Source organism: Mytilus trossulus, chromosome 6, assembly GCF_036588685.1.
Source record: "Mytilus trossulus isolate FHL-02 chromosome 6, PNRI_Mtr1.1.1.hap1, whole genome shotgun sequence".
NCBI classification, from domain to species: domain Eukaryota; kingdom Metazoa; phylum Mollusca; class Bivalvia; order Mytilida; family Mytilidae; genus Mytilus; species Mytilus trossulus.
Window position 1 is genome coordinate 66,915,600 of NC_086378.1, and position 14,322 is coordinate 66,929,921.

General features: G+C 31.0%; 1 protein-coding gene across 1 annotated transcript; it reads right to left on the reverse strand.

Annotated features, from left to right (window-relative positions):
- Nucleotides 1–9,503: 9,503 nt before the first annotated feature.
- Nucleotides 9,504–13,509, reverse strand: LOC134723683 (ryncolin-2-like). Its single transcript, XM_063587243.1, has 6 exons — nucleotides 13,403–13,509; nucleotides 13,155–13,235; nucleotides 12,231–12,361; nucleotides 11,862–11,958; nucleotides 11,154–11,318; nucleotides 9,504–9,783 (listed from the first exon to the last, which is right to left on the reverse strand). The coding sequence occupies exons 1-6, from the start codon at nucleotides 13,506–13,508 to the stop codon at nucleotides 9,548–9,550; spliced, it is 816 nt and encodes a 271-aa protein (XP_063443313.1). The 5' UTR covers nucleotide 13,509; the 3' UTR covers nucleotides 9,504–9,547.
- Between the last annotated feature and the right edge of the window lie 813 nt (nucleotides 13,510–14,322).

Below are 14,322 nucleotides of genomic sequence, written 5' to 3' on the forward strand. Positions count from 1 at the left end.
ATTAGTCTGTCTTTTTTTCCAACTTATATATATAAGATAATTCATGTAGGGAAATAGTTTGAACAATCATTTCTTGAACTTTTCCGAACAATGAGTATCTCCTCAGTATAATATCAATCTATCGAATGTTTTTAGAGCAAATATTTAATAACAACGTCGTGGATTTGCTGATGATGACCATTGTCGAAACAATTTTATTGTAGCTTTCTCTACATTTAAGAGCAGTAATAATTAATTGCATTTCAAATAACTGTCGTGATGAAAATCATAACATGATGTCAGTTGATTATTGTTATTGGTTGGTAACTTTTTATTAGAGTACATACATGACATATATCTTTTAGCTAAATAATATCACATTATGCTATCTTTTGCGAGACGGAAAGCAAAAGTTCATGACATACGTATCGTTTTTGCTGCTAATCTTGATGATTTTTACACGATGATTTAATTTTTATCAAGATGTTATTTAATCTTAATTTTTACCGTTGTAACAAAAATCATATAACTGGACCCAAGCTTTAGATTGAAGGTTAAACAGGGAGGATGACATAAATGAAATGGTGAGTGTGTAGCCGTAGTCTCATTCATGATTTATGTACTGTTTTGCAAACTCCAAGGACCTAAATGTTTGAATATATAATTCTTTATTCAAAACATAAGATAACGAGAGGCGAAAGATACAAAATGTACAAGTGCGGAAAACTAGATTTGACGAAATAATTAAATACGCTTGTGACAAATGTGGCAAGTCGATATGCTATCTTTATCAATTGTTGATGTGTGTTTTACTCCTCAATTTTGTTGAAATATTTGCTACTGTATTTCAAGCACTCATTGATGTTTTATCTTACTTTGAATGGAAATAACGGCAACAGCAGTATACCGTTGTTCAGAGTCATAAATCAATTGAGAGAAAACAAATCCGGGTTACAAACTAAAACCAAGGAAGCCACATTAACTATAGGCGGAAAACAGAGGAACAACAGGATTACTGAATGCAACAAAAACAAACGCCAACATACAAAGAAATTTTGGATGTAATTGATTTGGGAATGCAAATGGGAAATATGTCCGAAAGATAACAACCCGACCAAAGAACAGACAACAGCCGAAAACCATGCAGCAATGGGTCATCAACGCACCGAGAAATCCCGCACTCGGAGGTGGGCTTCAGCTGGCCTCTAAATAAAGTTGTGTACTAGATCAGTGAAAATGAACGTCACACTTAACTAAAAAAACATCAATGAAATGAAATTAAAAATCATACAAGACTAACCAAGACCAGAGACTCCCGACTTGCGACAGGCGCATAAATGGGGCGGGTCTGAACATGTTTCGTGAGATTTCATCTCTCCCTCTACATGCTCTATACCTCTAGACAATGCAGAATAAAGAAAAACATAGAAAAACGAACGGTCAAACTGAGCTAAAAAGAAGTCCGAGTCTGAGTTCATAATAGGCAACAGAAGAAACTAAGCAAAATGACAATGAAACATCAATGAACAAAGGAATAGTAGCAGTTAATGACATGCCAGCTCTTGATTTCAATTGAAAGATTATTTCTTCATTATTTGAAAATCAAGTACAATATCTCCCGTTAGGGGTTTGATATCATACCATAATATAATGTATGAGAAGAACATTTACCGTATCATGTCAACGACTAGTTTTATAATAAATATGTGAATCCCGATGAAAAGACCCTATGGGTAAATCTATATTAATTCTGAAATATGCAATCATAAATGAGTTGTCAACAGCATAGTAACTAAATGTATATACTTTCTAAAAAAGTCTGTTTAAAGGTTTGAGGTGAATGCCGACATTTTCGCGCTTTGTAACAAAAGTAAAAGCACAAAAATATTGAACTTAGAGGAAAATCTTCTCGGGAAGGCCCTAATCACATAGGATTACGAGAAATAATACATACGGGACTGGGACCTCGGTATACATAAATTCAATTCAAGTTTTATTAGAAAATTTGGTCCTTAAATTCATATATAGTTAAGGTCATCTTTTACGACATTATAGTGATAACCAAATAAAATACCATACCCATGACCGTGACATTCAATCAGCTAATCTTTCTCTTTGATGTCTTTGACGAGGAGTTCCGAAATAGTGAGCCCGTTAGATGTGTAGATTGGAAACCCTATTCATTCACACGAGACGTGGTTCAGGAAAACAAATATTTTTAGCTGACTATGCAGTATGGGTTATGCTCATTGTAAAAGGCCAAACGATTACTTGAAATTGTTAACTTCTATGTATTTGGTATGTGATGAGGAGTTGTCTCATTGGAACTCATAACTCATCTTCTTATTTTAATATGTATCAAGCATTCTCAGAACTATAATAAACATACATTTGGAAAAACAAACAAAACATTAGAAATGCCATTCAAACAACATAAAAAACTGTTTAAAGTCACTTAAGCCTAAACTAAATTGCGATTTATTCAATACCAATCCAAGTGAACATCTTAAAACCATGTAAATCTTTAACGAATATACATTCTAGTAAATATCATAGCAAAAAAAAACCCCAAACAAATTAAATGTTGAAAGCAGAGTATGCAATCTATATTTTATTTTTCGAAAGTATAACCAACTATGTTACATTCATACTCTACGAATCATCATTGACGTTATCTTCATTGACTGTGATCCTTGCCAAGTGTGCCAACGCATTCCTTTTAAATCCTTTTTATTTCCTACATAAAGTCCATTCAGATTAGAATAATTACACTCTCTATACCACCAAGCCCCCTTGTACCGGTCAGCACAATGACTGCTATCGCTGTCATTATCTTTATCTTTTGTCAAGAAAGCCCGATCATTACATTTGTATTATGATACTTTAGAGAATCACCTAATATTATTAAAAAATAAAAAAAGTATAATAAAATCGTTGATGATCGACAATGATTTAAATGAAAACAATCACCTTTGAAATGCCCTTTATTCTATACAATTTGTATTATCCCTATTAAAGGTTGTGTAATTAGTAAATTCTAATCAATAAAAAAACTAATAATACATTGATATGTAAAGTACCAACATGACCAATGCTGACACATTTATTTCTATTTTGTTTTATAAGATTACTTACACAAAAGCAAGTACTAAATTTTACAAAACAATGTAACGAATTAAAAATGTATTTCCAGTTCAATGTGTCTTAGAAGAAATTGGTTCAAAACATACATTGAATAATATTAACGGTACCAATTTTCCTGCACCAGATGCGCATTTTGACAATACATGTCTCTTCAGTGATGCTCGTGGCCAAATAGTTGAAATCCAACGCTTATATAAAAGATGAAGAGCTATAATCCAAAAGGTTGAATGTATATCATATTTGTTTTTTGCAAAGTAATTTTGTTATATCGGGATCTTTTTAAAACTTAGTGTAGTTTTTCAACTCAACGACACTGCCGGTTGCAATAAAAGTGGCAAGGTATTCTGAACAATATCCTCAGTGGAGAGACTTGTTTGATGAATCACAATAGTTCATTGTTTAAGTCTTTCTACACTGTAGATAATCAACGACTAGAGTAAAGTTTTCAGTGTTTTGAAAAATGTCAGTATTACCTGCCGTTCCTTTATAGCCATTCACTGTAAGTCTGTAGTTAGTTGACCTGTCACCAATGTAGAAGTTAGAATATTTGGCATATGCTTTATCGCCATTAAAATCCTCCAGATCGACTCTGAGCTCATAATGTCATTTTGATGTTAGTTTGTACAATTTTTCATTACCTTTTTAATCATAAAGAAACAAAAGAAATATTGAGATGAATACCTACTTTGAATATACTCCTGTTTAAATTCGAATCACTATTTAAATCGTCTAAATTATATGAAAATTGCCTAACAAATATCATATCATACAACATGTAAAAGCAGAAATAAGGAAAATAAGGTTGTGTCAAACCGAAAAGCTAAAATAGGAATAAATACATGTAAATTTAGAGTTTAAACAATTGCTGCGGTTCTTTTGTGAAATTTTAGGAACCTTAGATAAGTTATTGGTATTTTAATGATATATTTTGTTGCATTTGTGAGGAACTTTATTTATAAAATGTGATATTGAACATACATTTGTTGCGTTTTGTCATCACTTTCTAAATTAAAAAATATCTCAAGTAGAGGTAAAATGCGTCCGTTTACTAATCAAATCAACGTAAAAAGAACATAGATTATCGATTGCTCTAGAGACATGTTTCGTTCGATGTAGAAGAGAAATCCTGAACGTTTTCTGATAAAAATACTCACCTAGCCAAAAATCCGTTTGCATAGTGTTCCCATCCTCGGTAAAAATCTTCTTTACCGTCTTGTCTTCGCTGGAAAACCTATATTTCAACATATGTTTTAATATGAAACTTAAAACAATTTATAGTATATCATGTTTGTTATGATTTATCTGAATAAACTAAAGCACGCGAAGAAAACTTCAGGCGATTTGAATACCGAAAAAAGTTAGCTATAGAAACATTTTACAGTTTACAAAAAAGCAATACACGCACTAAGCAAAAATGTGAACCCTGCAAAGAAATATGGTTTCGGCAAAAGAGGTGGCGAAATAACATTTCTACTTATGGGAAACCCTAAATATTTGTATAACACATATGAGATCTGCTCATATAAACATTTTAGATAAGAAACAGACAACATCAACAATACAAAATAGTCTATAAGATAGTCATTTTAAAAGTAGCACGGAGGTTTCGTCAAACATTCCACAGAAGAGAATACTATTAGTATAAAGCATCAAAAGTAATGTTTATTTGCAATATTCCTTTACAATTTTCACGAGTAACTTCCACTTTTAAAATTTTTGTAGAATATTCCTACCGTCCATCCACCCCCATCCTTCTCCATATCACAGTACGCTTTAAATTCAGCGCCATCTGTCGGGTAAATGTCGAAGATTCCACTTCTGTTATGTTTGCGGTGTAAATTCGAGCAATCCCTAATATTGTTCCTCTGATATCTGTCGCCGTCTTTTTGTGCTCTGAAATAGCGTTGACACTATTTGAAAATATATGAACTACGGTAAAAAAATTATTATGATTGAAAAATAAAATTGTTTTTTCCCAATTGCAAAACAAGTAGCATTTTCGGCAAACATACATAATTAGCGAATCGAATTCATATCGAGGGAAACATTATTTTTTTAAGCCTAAAAAATTAGGTGACCCTTTGCTTTTATATCTTAGCACAGTCTATAAATGATTTCCCTTACTCTCGAAATGAACCACATACTATCTTCATTTTATGCCCATTTTACTCAGGTGTAAATTGTTACCTTTATATTCAAATCTGTGATGCATTTTACTGGGATACAATTCATCAAATCTAACTTACAATGCTATATTGTCCATTAAAGTTGATTAAATATAATTATTCAGATACATATGTGTACAAAATAAGAAGAGAAAATAACTTATGTATGTGATATATCAGAGAAGAAGCTTAGAGCTTCTTAGAGAGGAATATATACCTGATAAGTTTCAGCTGATTTGTTTAACGCATTTTCTTTTTACCTGAAGGCAGTACAGATCTGTATTTACCAGTTGCCAAAATGCTGAGTACTCGTTCAACTGTTTTCCCATAGAAGCAAACACCTTAAGGATGTCTGCTTGTCATGTTTTGGAATTTTTGTCAGATTTTCGGAAATCTCTGGTTTTAACCATTTGAATGCCTTAAAAAAATTTGCCCATGAACCCCCATTTTTCTTTTTATAAATCTTTTACGTGTATTATTATAAGTCATTTGTAAAAGTCTTATAAAATTTTATTTATCTTTTAATAGTATTTGAGGATTTTAACTGGTCAATGATAAAGCTATGAAAAATCAAGAGAGAACATTTTCCCGCCAAAATTACAATGACTAATATCTCGAAAATAAGCACATTGACCCCTAAACCTTTTTTTGCTTTTTGAATTCCTCAATTTAATCTCTATCAATACATACTAGTTTTAAGAAAAGTTATTTATTTTGAAATTGAGCGGCGAACATCCTTACATGTTTAAAGGAGCTTGCATATACTAGTAATTGAATTTATTATAATTGTAATGACAGTTGCGTGACTAGATATCGTAACAGATTGGAGTGTGGATTTTTTTTAACGAATTTTCATTACTTCCTTGTCTATTTCTTGGAATGTTACATTTTAACGTATACTGTGTGGTCGTCCGTTAACCTGACTGTTTTGAATACTTTCTGCCTTCTGTATCTAATTAAGTTTAGGATGAGACTTATAACGAACGGAGCAGGATCGTATCGATTCTTTTTTACCAATACGATTATGCCAGGGTTTAAATCTGTTGTTGTGCTGACACTTTAATCATGTACATTTTTCGATATTTTGTCAAGGTCATGCATGGTAACTACAAAGGTTTACTGTGCTTGTCTCTTGAAAATGCATGTACCAAGTCATTATGGACTTTCCGAATTGATTTTCCTTTAAGTTCCGTATTTTTGTGATTTTACTTTGTACCATGCGCTGGTCGTATAAAACGTGCCTGTGTTTGAGGTGTGCATATAGTAAAACTAAGCACATTGAAACGTTATGGATCGTACTAATAGTTACTATAAACTCATTGATTTATTTGACATTTACTTTCAATTGTTATCGATTGTATATATGATTAAGATCAGTTATTCATCATAAACAAATTAAGTTGATTAAATAGATCAACGATTTTTAATTATTATAGATTTTATCGATTGTTACGTTTGAGTAGTGGTAATAAATCTAAGTGTGATGTTGGAGTTGACAATTGATGTTCACTCGATACTTTCAATAGTCGTTCTCAATTATTTTAGTTTATTGATTTGACATGTGACGTTCAATCGTTCACCAGTTGTATATATATCTTTATGATCGAGTCATAACCCTTAAACGAAAGATTTGTAAAATTAATCGATTGTTAAGTTGTCTATTCAATACATTCTTATCAACTGATTTGAATTAAGAAATGCAGGAAACAGCAACTGTCTTCGAACCAATGGATTTCAAATACTGAACCTTAATGAAGGATCGGGACCAAGGTATACATAAATTTAAGATATCTTATGGTAAGGAAAATTGATACTGAAATTCATATATTCATTTATAGTCAACTTTAAGGACATTATTACGAGAGAGATGTAAACAAATTCCATTACTTTAAATCTTGATAGTCAATTGGCAAATATTTCTCTTTGATGTGCTGACGTAAATTTAAGAAATATGACCACCATTAGATAAATAGCTGATACACTTTCAGATTCTTTCAAGAAGTCTTTCTAGAATAAACTTTCTTTATAGCTGACTGAATACATATGCAGTTTGGATAATGCTCCTCGTGAAAGTGGAGTGGTGACTGTCAATCCACCATTTTCTACATTTGAAATTGCATGTACCACGTAAGGAATATGAAAGTTGTTTTGTATTTGTTTCGCCATGTGATTAGGGACTTCCGATTGAGTTCAGTAATTTTGTGATTTTACTTTTTATAATTGTTAACTTCTAAGTCATTTGGTCTATGGTGGGGAGGTCTTTCATTTGCAATTATAACATATCTCTCTGTTTCTATATCAACTAAGCATGATTACAACTATGGTAAACATACATTTGGAAAACAAAGTATTAAAAATGCAATTCAGAAAACTCACACAACCGTTTGATATCTCTTTAGCCTGCAATTTATTCAATACCAATCCAAGTAAATAATTTAAACCATACATATAACGAATACCCTTTTTAGTGAATATCAATACAATAACACAAAATAAAACCCAACTAAAGAGTTTGCAATTGAATTTAGTACACTATTTGTACATATAATTGTTATGACAGTTGCGTGACTACATATTGTAACAGATTGGAGTGTGGATTTTTTTTAACGAATTTTCATTACTTCCTTGTCTATTTCTTGGAATGTTACATTTTAACGTATACTGTGTGGTCGTCCGTTAACCTGACTGTTTTGAATACTTTCTGCCTTCTGTATCTAATTAAGTTTAGGATGAGACTTATAACGAACGGAGCAGGATCGTATCGATCCTATTTTACCAATACGATTTTGCCAGGGTTTAAATCTGTTGTTGTGCTGACACTTTAATCATGTACTTTTTTTTGATATTTTGTCCAGGTCATGCATGGTAGCTACAAAGGTATATCTATTCTTACATTATTTTGACCATGTTTGTCTCTTGTATCATATGCTGTTCGTATAAAACTTGCCTGTGTTTGAGGTATGCATATAGTAAAACTAAGCACATTGAAACGTTATGGATCGTACTAATAGTTACTATAAACTCATTGATTTATTTGACATTTACTTTCAATTGTTATCGATTGTATATATGATTAAGATCAGTTATTCATCATAAACAAATTAAGTTGATTAAATAGATCAACGATTTTTAATTATTATAGATTTGATCGATTGTTACGTTTGAGTAGTGGTAATAAATCTAAGTGTGATGTTGGAGTTGACAATTGATGTTCACTCGATACTTTCAATAGTCTTTTTCAATTTAAGTTTATTGATTCGACATGTGACGTTCAATCGTTCACCGGTTGTAAATAAATCGTTATGATCGAGTCATAACCATTAACAAAAATATTTGTTAAATTAATCGATTGTTGATTTGTCTAATCAATACATTCATATCAACTTATTTGAATCAAGAAATGCAGGAAAAATCAACTGTCTTTGAATCAATGGATTTCAAATACTAAACCTTAATGAAGGATCGGGACCAAGGTATACACAAATTTAAGATATCTTATGGTAAGGAAAGTTGTTACTGAAATTCATATATTCATTTATAGTCAACTTTAAGGACATTATTACGAGAGGGATGTAAACAAATTCCATTACTTTAAATCTTGATAGTCAATTGGCAAATATTTCTCTTTGATGTGCTGACGTAAATTTAAGAAATATGACCACCATTAGATAAATAGCTGATACACTTTCAGATTCGTTCAAGAAGTCTTTCTAGAATAAATTTTCTTTATAGCTGACTGAATATATATGCAGTTTGGATAATGCTTCTTGTGAAAGTGGAGTTGTGACTGTCAATCCACCAGTTTGTACATTTGAAATTACATGTACCACGTAAGGAATATGAAAGTTGTTTTGTATTTGTTTCGCCATGTGATTAGGGACTTCCGATTGAGTTCAGTAATTTTGTGATTTTACTTTTTATAATTGTTAACTTCTAAGTCATTTGGTATATGATGGAGAGTTCTCTCATTTGCAACTATAACATATCTCTCTGTTTCTATATCAACTAAGCATGCTTACAACTATGGTAAACATACATTTGGAAAACAAAGTATTCAAAATGCAATTCAGAAAACTCACACAACCGTTTGATGTCTCTTTAGCCTGCAATTTATTCAATACCAATCCAAGTAAATAATTTAAAACCATAAATATAACGAATACCCTTTTTAGTGAATATCAATACAATAACACAAAATAAAACCCAACTAAAGAGTTTGCAATCTATATTTTTATTTTTTGAAATTAAAACCAACAGTGTTAAATTCGTACTCTACGAATCATCATTGATGTGGTCTTCATCGACTGAGTTCCTTTCCAATGATTCCAACACATTCCTTTGGTATCCTTTTTATTTCCTATGTACAGTCCGTTTAGATTAGCGTCATGACAGACGTTATACCACCAACCACCTCTATATTTTTTAGCACAATCACTGCTATGATCCTTATCTTTTGTCGAGAAAGCCTGATTATTATGGTGCTTTAGAGAATCACCTAATATTATATAAAGATAAAACAAATATTATAGATTTGACCATGATCGACAATGATGTAAATTAAAACTAACAGCTTTGAAATGCCTTTTTTTTTTTTTAACCATTTATAATATCTCTCCAGAGGTAGTGTCTAAAAGGCTTACACATTCAGATTATTATATTTGTTTTTTTTCCATTAAATTGTATACACAAATTCCAGTAAGAAATTTCAAAAGAAATGTAACGAATTAAAAATTTAACTCGACTTAAATTTATAATAGAAGACCTTCCTTAAAACATACAGTGTATGTATGCTTTATATCATATTTTTCTATTGTTTTGCACTCACATTTGGCCATTAGTTTTCGCGGAAAAAATTGTCATGTCGGGACTTTTTTTTAAAGAAAGCTTTGTTATTTTACACAACGGCTCTGCCAGTAGCAATGATCGTTTACTATACATTGTATAAACGAATTCTACACATTATATGATTTTTAATATGTTTTCGACTGACACAATTGATCTAATGTACTACTTCCGGTTGCATATAAGATTGATTAATGGTTAATCTAGCTTTGGGTGTAATACCACCAAATCATGGTACGTCACATCCGGTTGCATACGAAAGTAGGTCTAAAAAAATGTTCCCTTGAATTTGACCGTTGTAGGTAATTAATCCAACATTTTATTGCAGTAAAACTATTTCTGTGTCATAAACATATGTCTTGAGTATTTCAAAACACCATTATTTTTTATTTGTGATTTCTATAGAAAATTTTGTAATCTTGAGGTTACATGGTGAGTAAACCTTGTACACAGATAGAATAAGGGGAGAAATTTGATTGGTTAACTTCCAATGATGGTTATTTTCTTATATGCAATGAAATGTTATGTGAAACTTTATCTATAGAACTGGACAGGATAAAACTTTACTCATGCCAAGTATTTCTTTATTTGAAACAAAGATAAATTCTGCACAATTTTTTGAAAGACTAATAGGGGAAAAATCAATGGTGGTATACCTATAATACCAGGTTTAACACTGTAATTCCCTCGGTAAGTACTGTTACTAGTTCCGAAATATGACAGTTGTTTTTCATTCGTCCGTTGTTTGATATTTTGGAGCGTTTGATTTTGAAATATATGAATACATTACGTCTTTGTTAATAAGTGATTAAGTGATCTTAAAATTAACAACATACAAAACAAATGGTGTATTAGTAAGCGTTACATTGGTATCCATAACCGATGAAATATTCTGAGCAGTATTTTTAGTTTAGACATGTTTGATAGATCCTCAGACGACTTAAAAATTTCGAAAGCTGTCCCTTTGTGTAATTGAGAAAAACGTAATGTAGTAAAAACGTATTCAGAAAATGACATAACTACCTGCCGTTCCATTGTAACCCTTCACTGTAAGTCTGTAGTTAGTTGACTTGTCACCGATGATGAATGTGGAATATTTTGCAAATGCTTTATCACCATTAAAATCCTCCAAATCGACTCTCAGCTCATAATATCCATTAGATGTTAGTTTGTGTAGTTTGTCATTACCTTTTTTATATAAAGAATAAGATAAATATTGAGATGAATACCTTATATGTGTATACTTCTGCTTAAATTCGAATTATTATTTAAATTTATCAAAATTATATGAGAGCTGCCAAACATATATGACATCACACAACTTCTCACAGCAGAATTTTTTTTTAAATACGGTTAAATCAAACAGGACAGAAAAAACTAGGAATGAATGCATTAAATGATGAAGTCGATTGTTTCATTTTTTTTTTACTTCAGGAACCTCAAATAAGTTATTGGTATTTTTCATTTAAAGGATATATTTTGTTGCATGGGTGATGAACCTTGTTTTATTAACAATATGTTCGAAAAGTTTGATTTGTTAATTTAACAATATAAGAATCTTGCATTTTGTCAGCACTTCCATAATTTCGACGGATTCAATATAGTAGTTCATGCATTATTTTAAGAAAATCGACATCAAAACATCATTGATAATATATGTTTCGACCTCGATCTCGATTCAAGTCGGACAACGTGTTTCCCGTTTTGATTTATTTTAATAAAAGCACTCACCTAACCAGAAATCCGTCCTTAGATTACCAAATCCCTTTGCATATTCTTGCCATCCTCGATAGAAATCTACCCTACCATCTTGTCTATGCTGAAAAACCTAGAGTTCCAAATATATAAGTACATTTTATATGAATCATAAATTAATTTACAGTTTGTAATTCATGTATGGTGTAACTGAATGAACCAAAAACATGAATATGAGATATGCGCATATGCGCATATAAATGATCAGTCTACAGTTTCCAAAAATGGTGCAGTAAGGTCTGTCAATTATTCAGATGAGAATATCTTCATTATAAAGCAACAATTTAATGCGTCAGTCTTATAATTTCTAAACATCTTTCTCAATTTATTTTACAATATTTTTACCGTCCATCGTCCGCCATCCGTCTTCATATCACAATACGCATTAAATCCAGCGCCACCTTCCGGGTAGATTTTGTACACCCCACTTCTATCATGTTTTCGGTGTAAATCCGAGCAGTCCTGAATTTTGTTTTCTAAAATAGCACAGCCACTATATTAGAGTATGATAATTTACTTAAGTTTAAATAATATAAAGATAACATATTATCTGTTTTTCTCCAATCGCAACTCTCTTATTAGCATTTTCGAGAAACCGATTATAGCCTTTTAATTTTCGAAACAAATCCTTGTTAGAATACAATAAAACATTAATCTGCCAACATGTCTCAGCTCAAATAATGAGTTAAAGCAACACGTTGTTTTTCTTTTTGTCAATTTGTTCTGATCAACTCTGTCTTTCAATTCTGTTCAGAAAGTTAAAAACTCATTGAAATCTTTAAATGACGTTTTAGTTCATTTACTGCAAATACTAATATTTTACTTTTACATTTGTAGATGGAAGGTTAAAACAAAGGTGTTTAGTAATAATGAATATCGGATTTTTTTTTTATAAAACTCTTTGATATTTTTCTTACTTAGTTTCGATAATGAGTAGCATACTATCATTAAGTGCTCATGTTACTCAGTGGCTTATTGTAACATTAAGAAGTAAAACCGTCAATTTACCCATCAACATTGAATATATAATATTAAATACTTATGTGTATAAAAAGAGCGGACAGTTCCTAGTTTATATTAACTGTTAGAGTATTAGCGTAGACAAGGAGGTTCTACAGATATTATATGTATATATGATCTAGCTATAATGGTTGACTTTTAAAAAAATGTTATTTGTTGTCTCATTGGCACTCACACCACATCTTCCTATATCTATATATACCTAAAGCTTAATTTTAACTAATTTAGTTAAATGCAAAAGGTTGTTACCTGAAGGCAGCACAGATCTGTATCTACCAGTTGCCAATATGCTAAGTACTCGTTCAGCAGTTTTTCCATAAAAGCAAACACCTTAAACATATAAATCAAGTATGTGTAAACATGTAAATATAAAAGAAAATATAGTAAAATGAAAAAAAATGTTAACAACAAAGTAATAAATTAACAATACATATAGAAAAATACATTAGTTTCAGCTGCAAACTTCACATCCATAAGTTTCACTACATTATAATTACCAGAATCAGAAGTTGATGTTAGAAGATTTCTATCGGCATTTGTTACTACTACCAAAGCAACAATATACAACAGTAAAAACGGTGTATGTAAAATAGATTGATACATATTAAACGTACCTTGCAAACAATTGAAACTAGTAAACTATTTGTACCTAATTGTAATAACAGTTGCGTGACTAATTATCGTAACAGATTGGAGTGTTTAACATTTCTGGAAACAAAATATTTTTTTCAACGAATGTCCATTACTTCCTTGTCTGTTACCTGGAATGTTGCATTTAAACGTATACTGTGTATTCGTCCTTTGACCTGAAGATTGTGATACCTCCTGGCTTCCAACTCTAATTGAATTCTAAGATGAAATCTGTTTTTGTGCTGACACTTATAAAAATCATGTACATTTTTATATATTTTGTCTTGACCATGTATATTCATTCTTACCAATTACTTTGACATTGATTATCTCTTGTATTATGTGTCGGTCGTATTAAACTGCCCTGTGTTTGAGTTGAATATATAATAAAACCTATCAAAGCTTCCATAAACACATTGATTAATTTAATATTTAACGATTCGCTATCTATCGTATATATGATTAAGATCAACACTTCATCAAAACCAATTAAGTTGATTGAATCGACACAACATTTTATCGATTGTTACGAGTAAGGAGAGGTAATAAAACTAAGTGTGATGTTGGAGTCGACAATTGATGTTCGATCGATATTTTCAATCGAAAATTCGTCTTTATCAAATTGATTTGACATGAGACGTTCAATCGTTATCGATTGATATATATATCGTTAAGATAGGGTCTTAAACCATAACAAATTGATTGATTCAACTTTTTATGCTTAATCATCATCGATCGTATCACTCTTAGTATTTGCTTGATTGTTGTCGAATCATTATCGATCGTA

Excerpts from the sequence above, each read along its gene's own strand:
- LOC134723683 (XM_063587243.1), bottom strand. The coding sequence starts at position 13,508 with ATGTATCAATCTATTTTACATACACCGTTTTTACTGTTGTATATTGTT. Across the intron at positions 13,236-13,402 it reads AACATCAACTTCTGATTCTG|GTGTTTGCTTTTATGGAAAA; the intron begins GTAATTATAATG and ends TATATGTTTAAG. Across the intron at positions 12,362-13,154 it reads CAGATCTGTGCTGCCTTCAG|AAAACAAAATTCAGGACTGC; the intron begins GTAACAACCTTT and ends GTGCTATTTTAG.